This window comes from Mesocricetus auratus, unplaced genomic scaffold, assembly GCF_017639785.1.
Source record: "Mesocricetus auratus isolate SY011 unplaced genomic scaffold, BCM_Maur_2.0 Super-Scaffold_100004, whole genome shotgun sequence".
Taxonomy (NCBI): domain Eukaryota; kingdom Metazoa; phylum Chordata; class Mammalia; order Rodentia; family Cricetidae; genus Mesocricetus; species Mesocricetus auratus.
Window position 1 is genome coordinate 116,713,221 of NW_024429189.1, and position 24,767 is coordinate 116,737,987.

Below are 24,767 nucleotides of genomic sequence, written 5' to 3' on the forward strand. Positions count from 1 at the left end.
TCAGTAAGGCATTCTCATCTTGTTTCCTCTGAGTCTGGTTGGCGACTCACTGCCTTTCCTCTTCCCAGAATTCACCTAGTCTGGCTGCCCTGCTTAAACTTCCTGCCTGGCTACTGGCCAATCAGCGTTTTACTAAACCACTAGGAGTGACAAATCTTTACAGTGTACAAGAGCACTATCCCACTGCATTTCCCTTTTTCTTTTCAAAACAAGAATTCTGAATATAATCTCCTTTGTTTAACTTTTTTCCTGACCATTATTCATAACAACTTGTAACCAACAGGCTAAACAAAGACAAACATACATAATCCATTTTTTGGAAATGTGGGCTTAGTTTTCCAGGCTACCTGCTGACTGGTGGCGCTGGTAATCTTATGGGGACTGGAAGAAAATCTAGTATTATGTCATCATCTCCCATCTTTGAACCCCACACCTTTGTACTGTACTGTAGCTATGTGGACTGTCTCTGTTCTTGGAACAATCCAAGCCACGATCATCACTTCTGAAACAACTGCTGATACATGTGTCAAAAAGAGGAAACAAAAAAGGGCTGAATCATGACCCAACACACATGAGCTGTGTTATTCTGTGTGACATTTTGTGCCTCACTTTTCTATACAGGAAACAACAGTGCCTACCTCCTCTCGTTTGGCAGTTAAAGGGGTTATGACTGATAGAATCTTTACATTTAATATGATAACTCAGAACACAATAAGGATACAATAAATATTAACCATGTTAGTAGCTGTCAGATTCTTACTGAAAATCCTTGGGGTGAAAGAAAATCAGTAGTTAAAGGACTCATAACCAGACTACTTTCAAAATCTTTAGATGGCGCCCATGATCTCAAGGTCAGATCCAGTTCTGAGGCACACACTCTGCTCATTGTTGTTATTCACATGTACCTCAGCTTCCTTTATGAGCTAGCACTATAGGCTTTACTCCCACCCCAGAGGATTTCATAATCCCACTGTTTCTACTGTTTCTTTGACCATAAAAACCAACCACTTCTAATAGCATTAAGTTTGCCCTGTTTTTTTTTTTAAATACACAGGTTTAATTTTATGTGTATGAATGTTTTGCTTTCGTGTGTGTGTGTGTGTGTGTGTGTGTGTGTGTGTGTGTGTGTGTATGCATGCTTAGTGCCCAGAAGAGGACATTGGATCTCCTGGAACTGAAGTTATGGATGGCTGTGAGCCATCATATGAGTGCTAGGAATTGAATTCAGGTCCTGTGCAAAAGCAACAAGTGCTCTTAACCACTGAGTCCTCTCTTCAGTTCCAAACACTTTTAAATTAAGGCTTAAGTATCGCCTTTGTGAATAAAGCCTTTCCTTCTACCCTGCTCTCCTTAGTTCTTCATTTAACACTGTTCTCTTTTTTTGCTTCAGCATACCTCTTCAGACATATTTCTGTCATTGTTTTAAAGACATACAATAAGCCTGAAAGGAGCAATCCATCCTCATCAATTGGAAGCTGCTTAAAGATTGGATCATATCTCATCAGACAGTGTCAGAGCCCTAGTACAGTGCCTGACACATGATGAGTAGAGAGTAACATAAGGATAAGAAAAAAGTAAAGGCCTTTTAGTGAATTTCAAGTTCAAACTGCAGTTTCACCATTTAACAGTTATATGACCTAGGGCAAGCCAAGAAATCTACAAGATCAAGGCTTTTCTTCCACAAAATACAGACAAGAGTATCTATTTCTGAAAGTTGCCATAAAGATTAAAAGATAGTGTTTACTAAAGCATAATACCTGTTACATAATAGAGTTCAATAGGCAGTGTTCAATATTATGTTATTATTATTATATAATACATAACCTTGTGTTATATGACCTTTTTCCTTATCTGTAAAATGACAGATTTGAGAGGCTGAACACACTGAGTGTGTTGTCTGAATCATGTAGAACAAGACAATGGCAGCTATAAGAATATTATTTAACTAAATTTGCTATCCCTGGGTTAAAAAAAAAATCAAAGGAGTTACAATACTCTGGTTTTAAAAAGCCAAAAATTAATTAATTGTGCCATTGGTGAAATAGTGGCACAAACACTGGGGGTAACCCGTTGTTTTCTGATTGCATTTAAGGCCTACTCTGCAAGATGGAACCCACGCCTGGCACTGCTCAGGTGGCCAAGAACCTGAGACTAGATAGACCATGGGTCTAGGAGAAAATCAAATCAAATGATTGTTTTGCTAAAGGAACACAATAATAAAATGACTCCTAAGAGCATTTAGCTATTCCTGTAGATTAGTGTCTTTCTCTGCCATCATCCTAGAAACCTTCTTTTGCAGTCAATGGGAGCTAACACAGAAGTACCCAACTGAACAATGTGCAGAGCAAGAGACCCTGGAACACTAAGCCCTAAATGGGGTATCTTCATCAAATAGCCCCTTCAGGGTTCAGGAGCTATTTGGAAGAGGAAGCAGAAAGATTTTAAGTCAGAGGGGATAGATGACACCAAGGAAACAATGTCTACTTGACACAATAGGTCTAATGTACATATGAACTTATGGAGACTGTGGCAACTCAGAGGACTTGCATAACCTTCAGGTTAGACAGGGTCCTCCCAGCACCACAGCAAGGAAGCAGACACAATTCCCCATCCCTTAACAAGAAGCTCTCTCCAACTGATATCCTCTTGCAAAGGAAAAGTTAGGTTTCTCCAATAGTCTTATTTACTGGGCATATTAACTTCATTCAAGGGTATCTTCTAATGTCTGTCTTTGAGTATGTCTTTTTATATTCTGTGAGATACAATGTGGGACGATCACACGTAGCAAAGCACTTCTACAAAGAATTTGTACCATTGTTTTAAGTTATAAATGGAATAGACATGTTAATGAAAACTATCTTTTTAACTTGAAAAAACAGAAAACTGTGGTTATTCAGACTTGATTACATATTTGACACTTTCTCCAAAAGAAGAGACCTGTCACTGCAGGGAAAACAATGGGCACGATATGTAACCAATTAGAAAGTGAAATTTTAAGTAAAAAAATTAGTAAATTGGAAACTTGTATTCACCTTTACATGACAAAAATCTAAGTACTTTTCTGATATTAGTAATAGCTTTTGAAAATTATTTTTGATATTTTTAAATAAAAATATGAGCTTTTAACAGATTTATGTATCTTGGAATTAGTATTTTCCAAATGTTCAAATAAATGATCTTCTAAGATAATGGATGAAAAGAGCTGTTCAAAGAGCTTGATAGATGAGCAGACTTTAATACAACAGACATATAGAAAGTCTGTGTCTTCACACCACATCTTGTAAAGAATTACTACTTGTCAATCAGTGCTTAGCATTAACAGCAAAATATAACCACAAAAAGTATTTGCAAAGGTAACTACTCTATTGTTGGAACACAGACGAAGATGGAGTCATGTGACCTCAGTTTCTTCAAAACACAGAATTGTTGTTGCAATGTGCTTTTGTATTCTTCCCAGGTGTAGTGGATAGGAGTGAGTTTACTTCAGCTCTTGTTGTTCATGTGCCTCTATGGAAAACATGTTTTGTCACATTCGTCCAGTCCTTACTCATGTGACTCTTCTTAACCCTTAGAGTATAAATTGTCTGATTCTCTGAATAAAGTTGGCTATTGCATGAGACTTAAGTCCACCCCATTTTTAGATCTCTTTCTCCCAAGTTCGTGCTAACTAAAACAGTAACACTATCAGTTTTTACTCGAAAATCTGTGTGACCCTTCAACAAAACCTGCATCACTGAACGCAGAAGCAGAGGTAAGAATCTAGCTGGAATGTAGCTCAGTGGTACAGTGCATTTTTATTAACTCGTATAGGACCTTGGGTTCCATCTCTAGCACCAGAGAAAGGAAAAGAAGGGGGGGGGGGGGGGCACCAAATACTAGGAGAGGGAAGGAGGTGAATGGAATCTAGTTATAGTCTTTTAAAATGTATTTAATTTCTTATTGTGTGTGTGTACATACAAATACAGAATTTGATAGGGAGTGTTCATGGCTACTTTCAATGAAAACCTGAAATGTCTGAAATACTCCAAGGACTCAGACAAGTCATAGAACACCAGTAAAAATAAAGTTATCAGATACTAAAAAAAAGACATACTTAACATTTTAATCAGCAGAATAGTAAGAAGATGCAGAACACAAACTGTTATAAATCACATGTAAAGACAAATGGATAAGGATCAAAAATAAATTCAGAATGACCTAAATAAGGGCTTTATACTAAAGATTTACTTTTAGTGACACTGGATAAGCATAGGAAAAATTTGCTTTCAAAACAAAGGGCACGATCTGAGGTAGACAATTTCCTATCTGCAGACAGATGGGGCCAACGTAAGTGGGTTAGATTGGTAAGACCAACAATAAAAGGCCAGGCTTAGATTAAAAAAATAATTTAAAACCCAGCATGTACAGCCTTCTTTTTATCGGTTTTTAGTAATTCAGAGTTCAGGAGAGCAAAGCCCCATCCACCTGGCATTCTCCATTGCAATGAACTGACCTCTCCAGCTATACTTTTAGCTAAATCGATCCACACAGGCCACTCCACACCCAGGAAAATAAACCCACTTGTGCGGGCAGAGTGGTGGTTCCCAGGTGTGGGGCAGATAAAATGCAGACGTGGAAGGTGAGAAGTGAAACCTGGGTCTGGGTCATTTGTGAAGGGCAGCGGCTCCTAGCTGTGTGAGGGACATCACTGCTTCAGGTCTAAGAATCACCCATTTCGAAAACTGCCCAGCACATATTCTAAAAGCTTGCATGCATACTCACTGAGACCATAGCTAGAGCACTTGGTGCAAGTGAAGACAGCATGACCCCAGCCTTACTCTGCCTCTTTATTAGTGGCTGGTGACCTTAGGCAGGCCACCTTGCTAGTCCCCTTCTATGAAATAAGTAGGCTATAGAATAAGTAGTTCCCAGACTTCTCAAGTACTCTTTGTTGTTCTCCATTCTTTCCACAGGAGCCAGTATTTCAGAAGCGTTCATCAAACTGACTTACCATTTATTAATTATAAGATTTTAACTCATTAGCTATGTCAACTAACCAAAAGTATATAACTTCTAGCCAACATAAAAAGCCAAAGGTAAGCCGGGCGTTGGTGGCGCACGCCTTTAATCCCGGCACTTGGGAGGCAGAGGCAGGCGGATCTCTGTGAGTTCGAGGCCAGCCTGGTCTACAGAGCGAGTTCCAGGACAGCCTCCAAAACAATACAGAGAAACCCTGTCTCGAAACCCCCAACCCCCCCCAAAAAAAAAGCCAAAGGTAGTTGACATTGAGTGCTTATTATATGCCATAGTGAATGCTTCCCCATTACCATGCCAAGCCAGCCTTAACTATACTGTGGGCTCCAGACTAGTACATGTGGTCTCAGATAGACTATAGTCCCCTGGCCTTTGTCCCCTAAATCAGAGTAGAAGTCTCTAGGACTATTGCTGCTAAACATATCTGCAAAGATCTTGGACTTGATTCATTCATATAGCAGCTATTTTGGCCATCTTGTGAAGCTGTCAGTGGTGAAATGGAGAAGACACTGGGGCTGCCTGTCCTCCAGGATGGCACTTCTGCTCCTATGAATTCTCCCAAGTCCCACTCACAGTCCCACACAGAGAGTAAATGTGATTCACCTGGGCAGCAGCCCCTTGCAGATGGAGGGGCTGTGTGGTCTCTAGAAATTAGGCAGGCAGCTTAGGATGCTGTATAGTCAGAGAAACTAGCAGCAGCAACAGCAGCAAACACACCGATCTGGTCATGTTTCTATTTTCTACCTCCACACACCAAGACTTTCAACAACCCCAGGGAGGGGTCAAGCAGCAGGATGGGATGGGCGGTGAGATCCTACCATAGACTCACATGGCTATCCACCAGGGGCTCCACCGGTACTCACCAAGGAGGCTGCCGGCTATGGTGAGGATGGTGTGAGGGAATCCGGAGTGGGTCCACCTCTCTGGCAGTGGCAGGTGGGAACTCCCGATGGGGACTGTTTACTCGAGCCTTCTCCCACTGCTCATGGATAGGTGTGATAATTCCAGATCTGATCAGAGACCGAAGCTCCTCACTGTTCTTGTAGGTCCTGCAGGAGGGAGTTGAGTAGTCAGCTTCCTGCAGTTGGCTGGGAATCTGGTGTACAGTACTCTGCTGGCGGGGGCGGCGACCCTGAGACCTTTTGGCCTTGCGTTTGGCCTGTTTGCTATGGTGGGAACCGGCCGTCCGGCGGACCTGGGTGAGGGGGGCAACAGCCTGGCGCTGTCTCCGAGATTTGGGCCTAAGTTTCTTAGGCATCTGAGTTGCCCCTCCTCATTTACCACCCCATTAGAAAGAAGTGAGGGTAGGGGCACAGGGTCTGAACTGGCTGCCCCTTATCCCCATGCCACCCCTCCCTCAGCTTCATTATGTGTTCATCACATGTCATGGGAAGGGTCATGGAAGGATGAACCAGGTTCCTGGTCCTAGGGGTGGAGGCAAGGTTCTGGGGCTCAGTTCAGCCAGATTCTGAAGACTAACCCTACCAGGTGTCCCTTTTTGCCTGTGAGAAATAAGCTATGGCTGAGGTGTGGTGGCCAGATGAGGCAGTGGCAAGTGGGCAGGACCCTAGGGCTCCTTAAAAACTGACATTCTAAAAATGAACCACATCCCGGTCCATAAAGCAAACTCCACACCTGAAATCCTAGAGTGTGTTCCCTGATCATATAGAACCACTTTAGAACTCAAAATAGTAGTCTCTGAATTCATGTAACTCAAGCATTTCCAGATAATGTAGGGATCAAAGAGAAAAAACTGAGCCCATACTGTAGTGGTTTAAATGATATGTCCCCACAGCCTCAGGCATTTGAGTACTTGGTCGCAGCTGGTGGCACTGCTTGGGTAGGTTTAGCAGGAAGTGTGTCATGTGGGTGGGTTTCAAACCCATGCATCATTCTCAGTTTACTGTGATTTCTGCTTGTGGTTCAAGATGCAAGCCTTCAATATCCTGCTCCAGCCTGCTGCTTGCTGCCATGCTTCATCTCCATGATGGACACCTATCCCTCTGGAGTCATAAGCCCGAATCAACCCTTCTATAGGTTGCCTTGGTCATTGTGTTTTATCACAGCAACAGAAACACAACTAAAACATAACCCTCCTCCAGAGACATTTCCAGACACAGTACAGTAAAGTCTAGTTACAAAACTTTACCGTCACTTTCAGAAACACAGGTCAGGGAGCCAGTATTAGTCTGACATCAAAACCAGACAAAGCACAAACTAAACAATTACAGACTAGCATTTCTTTACCAACTCAAGACAAAAACTCTCAACAAATATTAACACTGACCTTAAAATATATTAAAATCATATAATATGATAAAACAGGATTTATTCTAGGTAAGCTAGGTTGGTTTAATTTCTACAAATCAATGTAGCCCACTATTCTAACAAAAAACATCAGATAATCATACTAACTAATAAAGCAAAACCATTTCACAAAACAATATGAGAAATCTACTCATGATAAAAACTGAGAACTAACAGAACTAGGAATACAGGAAAGTATCCTCAGCTTAATAAACATCTGCTATCCACACATACAATCAAGGATTGAACCAAAATCCTTTATGCCCTAACTGTGGGAATAAGGCAAGGAAGCCCTCTCTGGCAACCCTTATTTAACATAACACTGGAAGTGATGGACAGTATAATAAGGGAAAGAAAAAAATTATAAAAATTAAAAAGTGAGGAGTGAAACTATTTGTCTATGACAAATTTCCAAGGAAATTCTGCCCCAATGAAAAGAAACGCCTCAAAACTTCATTCACTATTAAGAGAAATGCAAATGAATGATCCCAGTAAACATCGCTGTACATTCAACAAGTAATATAAAATCAAATGTTAGGACAGATACACAGAAGTGGGGTCACGCATGTGACATGGTAGACAATCAAAACTAAACCAAATACGAATTTACCATTGCACGCTGGGACATTTTCCACAGAGAAACTAAAATCACAACTGCACACAAGTCTGTATTCAAATGCTACGGCATCCTTATCCATAATTGCCCCAACTGGACACAGTCTATTCATTTAACTTGTCCTTTAGCCAGTGAGCAGTTAAATCAATTGTTATTTACACAACATAAAACATACTTAGTAAACAAGAGAAACAGTTAATGTGCACTACAATTTAGATGGATCACAAGAGTATTATGTTGAGTGAAAACACCAAGCTCAATATTATATATCAATTCCATTTATATAAAATGTTTGCTGAGGCATCATGGCCTACTTAGCAAGATACACACACACACACACACACACACACACACACACACACAGTTGTTCCATGATACATTATTTAGGGATCAAACTATATAAAGCCTATAAAGAATCCTCAGATGGTTCAAGAATAAAAAAAATAACAATTTCTTATTGAGCAAAAGCAGCAAAATGTTAAAAACTACTTAATCTGGGTAATAGTTAATGAGTATTCACTGCATGTTTTTGCAAATGGTCTCTCTTCTGTAGGTTACAAATTTTAAAATTAGAAGTTTAGGATGTCAGCAGAATGAGAAACCATAAGCTGGGAGAAAATATGTGGAGAACATTTGCCAGATAAAGGATTGTCACCTAAATTATACAAATTCCTAAAACTCAGTAGGAGAATGAACAACCTAAGTCGAAACTGAACAAAGGATCTGAACAGCCTCATTAAAGAAGGACTACATGGAGAAGTAAGCCACAGAAAGACAACACACCCTATCTCCAAAGAGCGAGACATCACTATTGCACTGCCAAAGGCTGGCCAGGGTGTGGAACAGCGGAAATGCTCTTTAGTCACTGCCAGCAGTGACAAAGCAGAACAGCCACATCAGGAGACAGTTTGTATGGACTCCTTTTCAGCCATTCTGGAAGAGAAACTATGGAGACAGTAACAGCATCACCATTTCTGGGGACAGTGGAGGGTAATGAACAGGTAGAACTCAAAGGTTTGCTTACAGTGTGAAATGGTGCCATATGACACTGACACTGAGTATGCCACTGTATGTCTGCTCAGACTCACATAACGTACAACACTAAGAGTGAACCCCAACATGGAGCTGATGTCAGTGTAGGTAGAGGGCTTGTAACAGGTGTGAACAGTGGGCAGTGGAAACCAACTTTGGGCTTCAAAATATTAAAAAAAAATCTGGGAGTGGAGTGAAGACTTGATTAAGCATACTTTCTCTAAGGAACCTACTCTTTTTAGGATGTATTTGTGTGTGACTGTGTGTGTGTGAGTGTGTATGTACGGGTGCGCGTGCACGTGTATCATGGCTTACATGTAGAGATCAGAGAACAACTCTCTCTTGGACTCGGGGACAGAACTCAGGCTGTCATGCCTGTGCACAAGCACCTCTACCAGAAAGTGTCTCTGTCCATGGAGGCACCTGCTGAACACTGAGGATCTTATCCTTGACTGAAGCAGTCAGCCTAGACCCAAGTCTGTAGCCAGGGTAGCATCTGTGGACTATTGAATACATCATTTTACTTCATGAGACATTTTCTATTTGAGCCTTGTCTTCAAACAAACAATGAAAAAGAAGAGAACGGAGAACTGACTGTGCCTGGGAGGGAAGTTCTTCAGTCAACCGTACTTGGTTCTCTGGGCACTTCCCTGCCATTCCTTACTTCTTGCTACTGAGTCCCTCCTCTGCCTTTTCTCACGGGAAAGACATTCTTTAGAAGTACCTGTGGAAATCACTCAGGTCTTCTGCATCAATATAATCATCTAAGTTCAGAGTCAAGTCTGCCACCTGCTGTGTACCATGTTCCTAGAAAAGTGAAAACAGAAAATGAGAGATGGGGGCATAGTCCTCAGTTTACTGGTATACAGGGGAGGGTGGGCAAGGAACTGAGGTACCCAATGGATACATAACTATAACCTGGAGTAGCATAGCATAGAAAAGCAGCCCCAGCTAAGGGCAGGCATCCTTCTCATGAGGGGAGCAGGGCTGCAAGAGTCACAGCATGGGGCACTCCACACTGACAGTATTAATCAGTACCCAAGCCTGGAAGGGGGCAAGCAACAGTGGTTTCTAGAGGTTGGGATAAAACTAGATAAAAACTGGAAGACTAGCTTGGGACCTACTTCAATGAGCTATCTCAGTTCTTTCAATCCACTTAAATTAACCTGAATGAATTCATTGTTTGCAATTAACAACCCAGTTCTTAGATAAAGACTAAACATTCATCAATAAGGGAAAGGACAGTGGACTAATATACAGTAGTGAAAGAGAATGATGTCTATCTATCTGTGTTATGGAAAGACCTCCAAAACATATTGAGTGGAAAAAGTCAAGTACAAATAGTACAGTCAGATACTTTCATGACCCATACAGACCACCAACACAAAATTCAACAGAAAATGTCATTTGCCTCAAGACGCTCATAGTTCAGGGGCAAAATACCAGCATTAAAGCAGAGCACAAATAAGTACATAATACAAGATGTTATGTTTACCAGATGGAAAATAATCGAACTTGAGAGCTATCATTTAGACTTGTCTGGCAGGTGGGGGTGGAAAGGAGTGAACTTTTTGAGCAGATGAACACGAACACACACATACACAGCATAGAGACAGACAGAGAGGAAGCGAAAGGGAGAGAGAGGCACTGAAGGAATAAAGGGATGGTGGAGGGAATATATGCATATGATATGATGTGGGAACAGTCTCCAGAGCAAGAAACATGAAATGTAAAGGGCCCAAGACAATGGAACCTCTTCCTTAAGAAACTAAGAGAGCTGTATCTCCTGTGCTGTCACTGAGGAAGTACTGCTGTGGACAGGAGCCCTTTCTGTATAACACAGGCAATAAACACGTCTATGCACAAAGCTTTTCTACATCTGCCGAGGTTTCCCACCTCAGGAGAAAATGCCCACAGTGGAATCACTAGATAAAAACTGGGGGCATTTCTGACTCCACTGCGGAAATGAGTTTCTGGACAGTCACCTCAATCCCACACCGTTAGCAAAGCTGGGCGCAGACTCACCAGCACGTTGATGATCATGGCGCTCTCCACAGACACAGCTTTCAGAAGGAGTTTTTTGGTCCCATCCTTAGACTCATACCGGAGGACATACAGTTCTTTATTGCTGCTCCACTTAGCTGGCAGGAGTTCTGACTTCTTATCACTGGGACCTGGCTGAGAAGACACCAGAGGTGAGAAAAGAAATCCCGGCTTCAGTACACAGAACTCTAAAGGACCATATTACCCATAACCTAATCCCACCCTCACATCAGATATGTGTCCAGGGATACACAGCCAGTAAGAGGTCTGGGAGCCAGCACTCTCGCTCAGCTATCTGGTTGCCTTGATAACACAGCACAGGAGGAACCTGTCAGGGATCTACATTCTTGGGCTAGGAATATAGCAGAGTGCGAGCCTAGCATGTATGAGAACCATGTGTTAATTCCCTGAGCCGCCAAAAATTTAAATTAAAATAACTGCAGCCTTGGCTTAATAACCATCTCTCTATTATCCTGACAAGAATAAAACCAGTGTAAAATCAAAGCAGTATTTCCCACAGGTCAACCTAGGGCTCTCTGTAATAGGATCACAAAATGCCTGAATGCAATACCTTAACAGAGACCCTCCAACAACTCTAATGATCTGATTTAAAAAAAAAAGCATGAACATATACTCCAAATGTAGCACACAAACAAGATTTAAAAGTCATAAACACACACCTAGATAGTCACCACCAGCATAGGAAATTCAGTGTCATCGGCCACTAAGCATTATCACTAAAGCCTGTGTAACCCAGGAAATGTCTGTCCTCAAAAGTAACCAGTACTCCATATTTTTATTATTATTATGACTTCTCCTTTACATTGCACCACTATGTGTGCAATTACAGAAATATACTGCTTTGGGGGCTGGAGATGTAGTTCAGCCTGGCTGTTCTTTCAGAAGAACTAGTTTGACTTCCAGCACCCAAATGGAGGCTTTCAACCACCTCTAACTCCAGACCCAAGGAATCTGGCACCTTCTTCTGGCCTTAGTGGGTATCAGACATGCACAAGGTACACAGACACACATGCAGACCAAATATTCATACAAAAGGGTGTGTGTGTGTGGGGTGTTCAATTGCTTTCCACCTTATTTTCAGTCTCTCACTGAACTTGGAACTCAATGGTTCACTAAGACTGGTCAATGAGCTCTAAGGATATGCCTCTTCCTAAGCTCTGTGCCTGGCTTTTATATGGGCAAGGCAGGCACATTACTGATTGAGCCATCTTCTTGACCCAACACTTGCCCATTTTATTCAATGTTGTTTTGAGAAGGTGATCCATGTAGATGCACTCTGTAGCTGATCTACATATACAACTATACAATGTTCCACTAAATGAATACACTGAGATTTACAAATTCACTGGCTGATGGACATTAGAAGTGCTTCTAGTTCTTTTTCCATTATAAACAATGCTACTATGAACACACTGCTGTACACATCTGGTACACATGTGGTATACATACCCAGAGGATGAACTTTTACAAGATAAAAGCAAACTGTATACTAATAGCGATGGACATACTCAACTTGCAATAAGTGAGTTTCTGGTGCTACATGCAGCTTAGAGCATTGCTATTATCTACTTGTTTGTTTTTGCTAATCTGGTGGATTGCAAAAATGTATCTATGTATTCATTGTGATAGTCTCCATTCTTTCCCTGTTCTCCATTCTAAGATTTCCCTGTCTTAGTTATGACTTCTATTGCTATAATAAAGCACCATGACCAAAAGCAACTTGGGGGGTATTTTTATTTACTTTATTATTTTATTTATTTTTCTACAACACAATCTACCATAGAAGGAAGTCAGGGCAGGAACTGAAACAGAAGCTATGGAGGAACACTGCCACTGGCTTGCTTTCTTATATACCCAACAACCTAAACAGTGAGCTGGGCCCTCTCTCCTACATCAATCATTAGTTAGAAAATGGCCTGTCTACAGGATTACCTATCTTATAAAGGCATTTTCTCAATTGAGATTCCTCTTCCTGTATAACTCTACCTTGTGTTAAGTTGATAAAACAAAAACCCAAACAACTAGGTCATTCCCTTTCATACATTAATATTATGAGACTAGTTTTCGAATTACAGTAAAAAACAAACACAGTGATTTCCAGGTGGGGAGGGAAGTTCTTAAGCTGGACCCCTATAGAAACACAATGCCACTTGTGAGGCAACCCACAACTTAAAGTTTCTGTTCAGCCACAGATACTGGAGCCAAAAGGAACCATAAATGACAGTTATGAATAACCAGCACAGAAGGGGCACTTGGAAAACAAACAGTAAAAAGAGCAGCTAACAGTATAAAAGTTTCTTTTATTCAAATTTACTAGCTATCAGAGAAGCACAGCTGAAATGATGAGGTCTAGCTCACACCCATCCATCAGACTACAACTCTTGAGTTTGACTGGGCATGAGTGGACTTTCAGACACTACATGTGGGAACTAAACTTGCACAGGCCCTTTGGGAATACCATCTAGCTCAGGTTAGACTATGAGTCAAGACTCAAATGTCATCCTAGAAGAAACCTGTGCAGACACATGGGAGACCTGATAAGCAATGGGGATCTTCATCTCAGCCTGGGCTTGTGCAGTCAAAGCAGAGGTAAAATGCAAAATATGATGACAGCAGTATATAACACAGCAATTAGAAAGAACACACTAGATCTAACTATAGCATTAAAACTTTATATATGTGTGTATGCAAAAACAATGTAAGAGCCAAAGGACAAGGAAGAATTCCATGAAACATTGTCTTCTGGGCACATCATGGCAATTGCACTCATGAACTCACAGCAGATATAGTTACCTACATAAAAATAAGTCAACAAAATAAGCACTATCCCAGCAGGAAGCACTAACTGAACTCTGTGGGTTACAAGTGTGTGGGGGCTTGTGGGGACATCTGAAGTGGGGATTTACAGGGGGAGTGGGGCAATTGGAAAATAGCTTATGTTCCAATATCACTTATGAAAAAAACTTTAAAAGCACAAATTTACACTGTCAACATAGAACAGCATGACTAGAAGCTGTGTTCATGAGAACACGGTGGGAGGGAATTAGGTCCAGACATGAAGGCCTTTACCAGAGTACAAGGAAAGGCCACCCTGGTGTTTGGAATGCACTGGCAGTCAAACTTGGCCAGGTGACAAACTACAGGACTCAAGCAGAGAAATGAGAGTGGTGAGAAAACAAAAGTGAAACCAACCACGGCCAAGGCGCCTGTGCCTACACTGGGCAACTTCCTACAGTGTTGTGGATTTTAAGGGATAGCTTTGGAAGTAGGGGTGACATACCTTATCTGTATTCTGTCAAGACCTCTGGCTTTCTCTTACCTCTACCTGTACAGCGTTTGTCCCACCAGCATGCTCTCTTGGCATACAGACAACCTGCTCTGCTCCCCACCTCAACACTTTCATTCCAGAGCAAAGAGAATCGCTGGGTCATGCAAAGCTGACGCCTCACCATGGTGAGACTGGTGTTCCCCAGAAAACAGAAATGGCCCAACACATCATGTGGCTGCCCTCTGTACCTTGATATAAAATATCAAGTGTCCCAGAAGGCCATGATTGGCAAGTGACCAAAACATGTTTGTATAATTCAACTCCCTCAGTTGAAAACTCTAAGGCCTAAGAGGAGCTGACACCTATTAAAGGGCAGTGCAGGGCAGGCTGGAGATTTTCTCCAGACTGGTCCTAAGGTAAGGGTAGCTGCCATCCTAGGTAAAATCCTGAGGCTAGAAATATCCTTTAATGGCTACTGAGCTCACCCCTGGGTCAAACCAACCAATCACCACCACACACACAGACACACAGAGACACACAGAGACACACACACACACACACACACACACACACACACACACACACACACACACACGCACGCACGCACGCACGCACGCACGCTCGCGCGCGTGGGTCATTTTCCCTTTCTTCATAATCTTCAGACTCCCACAACAGAAAGCCAAATTCTGTGTCTATGGCCATCTCCAAGCCCTGTCACTTAAGTCGCCTCACACAGCTACAGAGCTCTTATGGAGAGTAGCCCTGACCTCAATGAAGAGACCAAACCAATGTCAGATTTTTGTTTAAGTCAAGGGATCTGTTGGTCTTCAAGTCAAATCTTACACACACTGCTCTACAGTGGTAGACACAAAACCAAAGAGAAAGTGGACAACATAGCTTTCTGTTTAACTGCTGAGTCAGTATTATACAGTCCAGTACATACTCTGAGTTCTTTGTTTCCCTGTTATCACCCCTGGAAGGGTGGGTGGCAGGAGGTGGCCAGAGAGACAATACAAATAGCCCCAGTGTCTGGCAAGCATTACCGGTTTGCTGGCCCTAAACTGGAAAACAAAATTCTCTACTAGATAAACAGGAAAGATGCCTCTCAAATTCTTTCGGCTTCCATTCTGAACGAGAGAACACTCACTGGCAGTGAGTGGACACGTGTAACCTGAGCCCTGAAATGACTTTAGGGGCTGCAAGAAACAGATTGAAGCACTCTAGTCTGAGACCCCCAACCCCGTGCCCTGAGGGCACGCAGGGTTCAGTACTGAGGCAGACAGGTCAGCAGGCAATACTTTCCAAAACCCCCAGCCCCCAGGCTCCTTGTCCTTCGGGAAGATGTCTGGATCCTGCATCTTCTAGTCCTGGGGAGCTACTTGAGGTTTGGGAGGGAACAAGGAGAGGAAAGAAATCAATAAAAATTTTTGTGTATTGCTTCCTTCTAATGGGGGTAAAGCGTAAACAGGGTAGAGTGGTCTGAGTTCTTAGTTTTACAGGACAGGTAGGAATGGGACACCAGCCGGGCTCTGCCTGGTTAAGTGTTCAGAATGTTCAGTGTGTCAGAGGAGGAGTCCATAAAGCTGTGTGAGGGGAGAAAACATACTAAGACTCTAACATATCTAAGAAGCTAAAGGTATGTAGGGGTTTGGGAATTGATGTAGCTAGAAATATGAGAGGAAAATTAAAACCTCTCCATAAGATCCAGGGGGTGAGGGGACCTTCTTTCCAGAACTGGTCTGGATTTTGAGTGCCAAGACAGTGACATAGAGGAAAACCCTGGAGTCCCTGACTCCCCAAGTATGTGTACATGGGATTGTGGCTGAAGATCCTCTGGTGGAGCAGACAGGAAGTGAAGGGCAGTAAAGGGACCAGGGCCACCTGCCATACAGGTAGATGCCAGGGTCATAAGGAAGGGGCAGAGAAAAGGAGAAGGCTAGGACAGAGAATCAGTGATGTATACTGGGTCCATGCTGGGCCTCTATGGGGATGTCAACAAGGCCCCATCAGTTAAGAGGCAGAATCTGGAGACAGGAGAACAGATTGGGTTCTGGTGGAGACAGCTAAGGGAAGAACACTCACAAACAAGGTCTAAGTGTGCTGCGTCTAGGAGTCTGGGCTGTGGATGACTAGAGAGTTGGTTCTGGCTGGTCCATCGTGCGGAGTGGGTCAAAGTTCACTGTCAGGCTCTGTGTGTGTGTGTGTGTGTGTGTGTGTGTGTGTGTGTGTGTGTGTGTGTGTGTGTGTGTGTGGTTCTGGCTGGTCCATCGTGCGGAGTCGGTCAAAGTTCACCGTCAGGCTGTGTGTGTGTGTGTGTGTGTGTGTTGAGTGGGGTGTGTAGCACTGAGAGTGTGTGTGTGTGTGTGTGTGTGTTGAGTGGGGTGTGTAGCACTGAGAGTGTGTGTGTGTGTGTGTTGAGTGGGGTGTGTAGCACTGAGTATCCCACGCCATGACTGTGTGTGATAGAGATGTTTTGAGAAAGTCGGGCGGATGAGGACTTTAAGGCGGATGAGGACTTTAAGGAAGGCACTAGTCTGCCTCGGTGTCAGATCCACACATGGCCTGGGCGACTGCTGGGCAGTGCTGGGACGCCTTTCGGTTCTCGGGTTTACACACACGCTGTGCCAGCTGTTGGCACCAGCTCCAGGCGCGCAAAAGTGCGGCGTCACCTCCGGCCCTGGCTTGGCAGGGTCAGCCGAGACCTCTGGGCCTCTGGTTTCGGACTCCCCTCCACCCAGGCCTGCTCCGCAGCGCAGCAGCGTACCTGGTCGCCTGTGCCCAAGCCATAGTAGCCGTTTGTCACCACTTCCCAGTGCAGGAAGCAGACGAGCGCGTCCTGTGGGCAGCTGATGGCAGGCGCGGCCGACGCGAAGAGGACCTCCAAGCCCGCCATGGACGCTCGCGGCTCCTGTGGGGAAGGAAGAAAGGGAGCTGGCAATGCAGCAAGCCGCTCCGCTCCGCCTCGGAGGAGCGGGACTGCGAAAGCGGAGACAACTGGGGTGTTCCCTCCTCTTTTGGCTCAGTCCGCACCTGCGCAGAAACGCAGAAACCTGCGCCGGAAATAGCTCCTAGCTTTGCAGGCGCTCCGGGCTGGACCAGCTGGCGCCGCGTTGGAAGGTTCCGCTAGGGAACGCGAGGGCGGCGACCCGGCTTCTCATAGCCCGCTTCTGCTTCCGCCTGCAGCACACCGACCACTGAAGTGAGGTGGTTTATCGTTGGGAAGAGGCCACCTTACTGCCAACCACAGTAGGCTTCTCATCTGCAAAGTGGAGTATACTAGGGTAGGAAGAACTTAAGCAGTCTGGTTTATATGCTTTCATAGTAATTCATAAGCATGTCTGCAGTGCTTGCCTGGCAGCATCTTATTCTACGCGCTGAACTTGAATGCATTTATTGAACTCTCCCAGATTAAATCTTAAGCGGTTGGTATTAATGACAGTACTATTCCACTTTATAGATTTGGAAACTGTCACAGTCAGCCAGTAAGTTATAGAGATGTTCCTGGGGGGCCAGCAAGTTGGCTTCTAGGATAGCATTTGTACGTATAGATTTCACACTAAATCCTGTGACAAAACCTTTACATGACCTCGCGAAAAATTCTTGGGTCTATTCCATTACTCGCCCTAACTTTGCAAGTGACAAAACAGACCAGAGAGTTGTTGGAGCCCATGAGCGAATAGCCAAATATCATTACTTGTTCTATCTACGTCAAGATTTTGACCACCTATTATGTCTCCAATTTTTTGAAGTCCAGCACTTTTTTGTAGTCAAGTAAATTCACTTTCCCCATTTTGGTTGGTACAATGACCCAAGCCATTGTCTTTTCTTTCACCTGGTGCCTGGCATCAACCTTTTCTGCAACACTGTTTCACCCTGCAACTGGAGGGATTCTGTTAAAACACAGGGAGGACCATGTTCCTTGGGTCCAAACAACCCAGAGCTCCCTCCACAAAGGTGAAGGGAAGTCGGCTCTCAGTCTGCCACAGCCCCTATGCTTTTCTAATGTCACTTCCAAGTGTTCCTTCATCTCCAGTTCTCCTTTCTGTAATAACCTTGACATCCTTCAGCTCTCGTGGCTGGTGAATAAGCCACAGTCTTACCCCGATGGAGCTGTTTAGTGGTTAAGAAAGGACAGACAAAAATTAATCCAGTGTGAAACCTGCCTTTCCTGTATAAGCCCACAGGAATCATGTGATTCAGGTGAGGGTCAGGAAGGGTTTCTTGGAGAAAGAGATGGATGACTGCACAGAACCCTAATGGAAGAATAAAGAAAAACCTTCCTGTGAAAGGGAACAGGGTGTGCAAAGGCACCTACGTATGAAACTCAGCTGTCCCTGTGTGACTGGAGAATCAACACTGTCTCTCTCATCTCTTGCTTGTCTTTAATTACCCTCTACACTGTGCTCTGGGAGTTGGCAGCATGCTGGGGGGAGGAGGGCAGGCATGCAGCCGAGAAAGCTATCAGCACCAGTAGGGAGGAGAATTTTATCACTGAAGTGTCTAAGAATTGCTGGTTCATGATGATAATAAAAGGCAGGCTGGACTTTTGGTCAGCTTCATTAATGCTTTTACGTACCCCTCCCCCCTTTTGTAATGCAACCTCTTATTTCATGAGAAGCCTGTTCTCTCACTACTAATCCTTGGTTCCACACTGTTTTGCATATCATTGATTATGGCTTGCAGCTCACATACCTCCCTTTTCTTTTATACGCCATTGGCTATCTTAGCATGACTTCTCCAAAAGCCAATGCTGAAGGTATGATAGGTGGCATGTGTCTGTAATCCCAGTGGTTGGGAGGAAGAGGCAGAGGATAAGGTGCCGCGTCCGCTGCGCAGCCTGGGTCTGAGAATGTGGGGAGAGTGTCGGGGATTGACAACACAGAGACTCGTTCAACGGTGTAAAGAAAACTTTAAGCAGGCCCCAAAAAGGCTCAAGAAAACTTCCCAAGAAAGGCCTCCCCCCAGAAAAGCTTCTGCTCTCTCCTTCCCCTGGCTGGTTCTGCTCTGACACCAGAAAACTGACTTGGGTGTGTCAGAAGAGGCACTTAGTCTTTGGAAAAGGTCAAGGTCAGGGCCAGCCCTTTTCAGGAATTATTGTCCCCAACATTGTATTGTTTTTAGTAAACATTGTCTTACAGCTGCCTACTCCCAGGCTGATGGGGAAGTGGGTCTCTGCTCAAGGTCTGGTGTCCCCACAATAAGGATCTCAAGGCAAATCTCAGATACATGGTGGATTCAAGGCCATCCTGAGCTACAAGAGATCCTGTTGGGGAAAAAAAGTTCTGAGTGGCTTATTTGGGAGCTGATTCCAGCACCTCGCAGGAGGGGTGGCCAAAGGATGTTCCTGAGCAAACCTCTGGGGGCTCACACTTGCCAGGGAACAGTGAGGGCAGAGTATGAAAGACCTCAGAGATGTTCCAACTCAAGACTGGGGAACTGGGAGTGTCTCACTCAGGTAAGAGCTATGTCTAGAATTAGGGAAAACCCTCAGGTAGATAGTTACAGAAGTCAGAGGATGCTCCCAGGTGACTGCTGAGATGATCAGGGCACGGCATCTGCTGTGGTCCTCCTATTCCCAGCTAGTGGTGACCTGTGCCTTAGAAAGTAGTTAATTTGGAAAAGGCATTAGCATATTATAAAACGGAACTTAGCTCTGTTTCCCCACCCCAGCCTACAAGGACCTGGCTGTGTTCTACTCACCCCATCCCCATCATCTTCCACCCATTGAAACAAGAGAGAAGATTCTCTGGACTAGAAGTTCTCTATGCCTCCCTGGTCCATCCAGATCTTCCTGGGGACTTACCTACATCAGCAAGGGCCCCAGTCTGCCTGTGAGACAGGGAGCAGGTGGGAGATGCCTCCCCACTGGGTAGGCCCTGTCTATCTGGGTGGAAAAGGGCTCATGCCAGATAAGGGCACAGGGTGTCAGGAAGGACTGGTTGGTGGTCAAAGCCAGCAGTTTCTGGTTGCCAAGTGATAGCAATGTGCACATTCCAAGCTCTGTGCTCCCTTGGAAACTGTTAAGAGATGTGCTACAGGGCAGGCAATGGCGGAAATAAGGAGTCCAACCACCCTCCTTCACCTTCAGCTCAGCCACTCGCCTTCTCCAGAGAGATCTATGTAATAGATGCTGTCTTTTACGTCTACCAAATGGCTCACTAGAAGCCAAGACTTCCCATCCCCCTTGTCACTGGTGGTACAACACGAAGAGCAAACAACTTTCTTTTGAACTATAATTTTAGTGTAATACTATTAGTCTTTCAAAGATTTTCTGTTCTGTGTGGCCAAACACACAGAACAGAGTTTATTTGCCATCTTAATAATTTGTAATCACACAATTTACTGACACTAAGGGTATTCAGATTTCGTAAACATTACCACCCTTAAGCCCCAGGCTTTGCATTTTGCTGTACTGAAACCCTGTGCTCATTAAACAATAATTTCCCACATCCCCTTCTTTCAGTGGGTGGTAACCACTGTTCTAATTTCTATCTCTGTGAATCTGACTCTTGCGGACAACACAGCAATGAGCATAGGCGTACACATATGACTTCAAGACTGCTTTAAATCCTGTGGAGGCTTAAACCTAGAGATGAAATTGCTGAATCATACAACATTTCTACTTTTAAATTACTTTGAGACAAGGTTTCATGTACCCCCAGACTGGCCCTAAGCTCATTATAGATGACCTTAAACTTCTGATCTTCCTGCCTTCACCTCCTGAGTGCAAGAATTCCAGGTGTGTGCCACCACACCCAGTTTATGTATGTGATGTTGCAGCTGGAGTCCAGGGCTTGCTGCATGCTAGACAAACATTCTGTTAAGTAAGCTACACCCCATGCCCTATTTTTACGTTTTTGAGGTTCCATGTACTGTTTATCCAGGGTTTATGCTACTTTTTATCCCCACATGCAGAGCATAAAGGGATAAAAAAGCCAACATTTTGAAAATATTTTATTTATTCCCCTTCCTTCCCTCCTCTCCCTCCCCCACACCCCCCCAATCAACCCCCATCCACTCCTCAGAAAGGGTAAGGCTTCCCATGGGTAGTCAACAAAGCCTGGCACATTCAGTTGAGGCAGGACCAATCCCCACCCCTACCCCCACCCCACATCAAGGCTGAGCGAGGCTTCAAAAAGCCAGGTCATGCACCAGGGATAGATTCTGATGCTACTTCCAGGAGTCCCACAAACAGACCAGGCTACAAAACTGTTGCCCACATGCAGAGGGCCTGGTTCAGTCCCATGCTGGCTCCCCAGCTGTCGGTCTAGAGTCTGTGAGCTCCTGCAAGTTCTGGTCAACTATTGCTGTGGGTTTCCCATCATGATCTTGACCCCACCCCCACTTGCTCATGTAATCCCTCCTCCCTCTCTTCAACTGGACTCAGGGAGCTCTGCCCAATGCTTAACTGTGGATCTCTGCATCTGTTTACATCAGTTACTGGATGACGGCTGTATGAAGACAATTAGGATGGTTATCAATCTAATCACAGGGGAAGGCCAGATCAGGTACCCTCTCCATTACTGCCAGGGGTCTTAGTTGGGTTCATCCTTGTGGATTCCTGGGAATTTCCCTAGCATCAGGTTTCTCCCTTGCCCTGTAATGACTCCCTCTATTGAGATATCTCTTTCCTTGCTCTCCCACTCCATCCCTCCCACAACTCGACCATCCCATTCCCTCATGTTCTTATTCCCCATTCCCTCCTCCTACCCCCAAGCCCCCAGTTTACCCAGGAGATCTCATTTATTTCCCCTTCCTGGGGCTATCTATATGTCCCTCTTAGAATCAACATTTTTGACAGGAGCCACCCTAATGGGAATGATATTTTTTGCTTAGGATGCAGTATTAGGTTTCATTATGGCATTCATTGTGGTTCTGATTTGTGTTCCCTCACATTCTGTGATGCTGAACATCCTCTGGTGGAGCTCTTATTTGGAGAAATGCCCTGGCTTGTTTTCAAATTGCTTCTTAGGGTTTTTTCATATGTTTTGATTGTTATTTCCTTATCAACTGTGTGATTTGCAAATATTGCTTCTCCTTCTATAGGTTGCTTTTTACACTGATAGTATGTTGTATTTCTCTGTGGTGTGTGTGTGTGTGTGTGTGTGTGTGTGTGTGTGTGTGTGTGTGTGTGTTGGAGGTCAGGGAGTAGCTTCTAGTGTTATTCTTTAAGAGCTGTCCACCTTGGTTTTTGTTGTTGTTGTTGTTTGTTTTTGAGACAGGGACTCTCAATGGGAGCTGGGCCTTGGGAACTCACTAGGCTGACTGGTCAGTGACTCCCAGGCATCTGCCTGTCTCTGTTATCCTCATGCTGTGATTCCAACTATACACCTCCATGCCTGATTTTTTTTATGTAGATGCTGAGGACCAACCCCAGTTCCTTAAGTTTGTGCAGCAGGCACTTTAACCCAGCTATCTCCCCAGCATCTGTTGATAGTATCTTTTTACAAACATTTTAAGTTTTCACGATGTCCATGCTTAGCAGACTGCTTCTGAAAAGAGGGGCTGCCCTATGAGCTCAGGGAGCCACAGCTAGAGGCTGCTAGCAGACTGTACTTATTGCTGCTTGGCAATGTCTTGCTTGAAGTCCCCATTCTATGGCTGCCATGAAATACATAATTCTTTTGCGTCTGTCTTCATCAGCATGTCTGAGATTTGTCCATGCTGAAGGAGGTGCTAATCTCTGTTTTTATTTCTGATTAATAACATTGTTGTATGAAAATAGCCCAATTTGTTGATTCCATTACTGATAGATATCAGGGCTGTTTCCATGGGCCAAATGGATCACACTGCTGTGAAAATTCATGTACCCGTCTGGGTGTGGATGTATGCTTCCATTAGTCTTGAGTAAATTCCTTGGAGTGAAATTTCTTGGTGTTATACTGGCCCATGTTTACCAGACAATGCCAAATGGACTTATGAAATGCCACTCCATCGCCTGACCCCCAGAACTGAATGAGAGTCCTAGTTGCTCCACATTCAGCAGGAAGGGATTTAATGTGGAATGTGCTTACAAAACAGCTGGATAGTGTAACATTGCCCGAGGAATCTCTTTCTATTCATCCCTGGTAGAGTACCAACAGCATACCAAAGGCATGATTCCACCCAAGTCCATGTTGGAGGAGTCAGTGAGTCTATTGAGGTTATATATAGGAGCAGAACCAGCTGTTTTACTGAAAAGTCCTGACATGGGTGATAACTTCCCAGAAGCTGCATAGATGAAGTCTCTCTTCAGTTAGCCTTCCACCTCCTGTATACTAGAATGCCTTCTGAGACCATGTTCAGCTGGAGTAGGACTAAGTGTGCATGGGGCGTAGGGTGTGTGAATGGAGAGTGTGTATGTGTGTGAGAGAGAAAGAGGAGGTATGTGTGGGGGAGTGCAGGAGCCTCAAGATCAATAGCCCTCTTCCAGTTCAGAATGCTAGTATGCTCTATCTTGAGACGTCAGAGGTATGGGGTATGGTCCCAGGACCACAACCCTCACTGTCACCCTCAGCAGCCCGAGCCGTTCCTCTAGAAGTGTAAGAATCTCATTATGGACCGAAACAGAAAAGAATTGCAGGACCAGACAGTTTACAAATCAGGGTTAGGATTTAATAAAGATATTCTAACATAAGCCTAAGTGTTAAGATTCTCAGAAGAAAGTAAAGCACACCCAAGAGCAAGGATGTAGGCTTCTCTAAGATGAGTTGAATCTCTCTGTCTGTCTCTGTCTCTGTCTCTCCCCAAAAGTCATAGACTGAATTCTGGTGGAGTCATTTGGGAAAGGAAACCTCAACTAAGAAAATGTTCCCACCACTTTGGCCTGTGGATGAACCTGTAGTGCATTTTCAGTTCATGACTGATGCGGGAGGGTTCAGCTCACTGTGAGCAGTGCTGCACCTCGGCTGCTGGTCCTGGGTGTTATAAGAAAGCAGGCTGAGCAAGCCACGAGGAGAAAGCCAGTAAGCAGCCCCCTCCATGGTCTCTGCATCAGTTCTTGACTCCAGGTTCCGGCCGTGGCTTCCTTTCACGATGGACTGTGATGTGGAAGTGTAATGGAAATGAAGCCTTTCCTTAACAAGATGCTTTTGGCTATGGTGTTTCATCACAGCAATAGAAATGCTAACTAAGACACTGTCTTTAAAGGGTGGTTCCCGAAGGATGCTTGACAGTATCACCCTTGGTGAGTTCCAGGATGCAGGAAGACAGGAAACCTTTATTGCAAACAAAGTTAGCAGTATGGGGAAAGGAATGAGTCCCACTCAGGGTCATATGCATTCTGGCTATAAGCCTGGCTCATTGTTACTTTAGTTTACATACGAAAGGAATATGATTTCCCTGTGGCAGCCTTATAACAAGTGTTCATTGTGCTGGAATTCTGGCTTCTCAGCTGGTGAGAGACTTTCATCAGATTCTGGCATGACAGGCTCTGGTCCCTTCCCCTGTTCCTATAGTTCCTATCTGGCTATCCTGCCTCAGTGGGAG

General features: G+C 44.2%; 1 protein-coding gene and 1 long non-coding RNA gene across 3 annotated transcripts in view; one reads left to right on the forward strand and one right to left on the reverse strand.

Annotated features, from left to right (window-relative positions):
• Psmf1 (proteasome inhibitor subunit 1) overlaps positions 1-17,438 on the reverse strand; it is a 28,163-nt gene extending 10,725 nt beyond the window's left edge. The window contains exons 1-5 of one of the 2 annotated variants that reach the window (XM_021228665.2): positions 17,331-17,438; positions 17,065-17,208; positions 10,994-11,142; positions 9,693-9,775; positions 5,877-6,062 (exon numbers count right to left, since the gene is read on the reverse strand). In XM_021228665.2, coding sequence (XP_021084324.1) covers positions 5,877-6,062; positions 9,693-9,775; positions 10,994-11,011 — 287 coding nt within the window. In that variant the 5' untranslated portion in view covers positions 11,012-11,142; positions 17,065-17,208; positions 17,331-17,438. Of the gene's footprint in view, positions 1-5,876; positions 6,063-9,692; positions 9,776-10,993; positions 11,147-17,064; positions 17,209-17,330 lie in introns of both variants that reach the window. The other variant, XM_005072531.4, reaches the window with a different exon arrangement.
• A 6-nt stretch (positions 17,439-17,444) lies between these two features.
• Positions 17,445-24,767, forward strand: part of LOC121140561 — a 30,600-nt gene continuing 23,277 nt past the window's right edge. The window contains exon 1 of the long non-coding RNA XR_005877474.1: positions 17,445-17,581. This is a non-coding gene — a long non-coding RNA (uncharacterized LOC121140561). The remainder of the gene's footprint in view (positions 17,582-24,767) is intronic.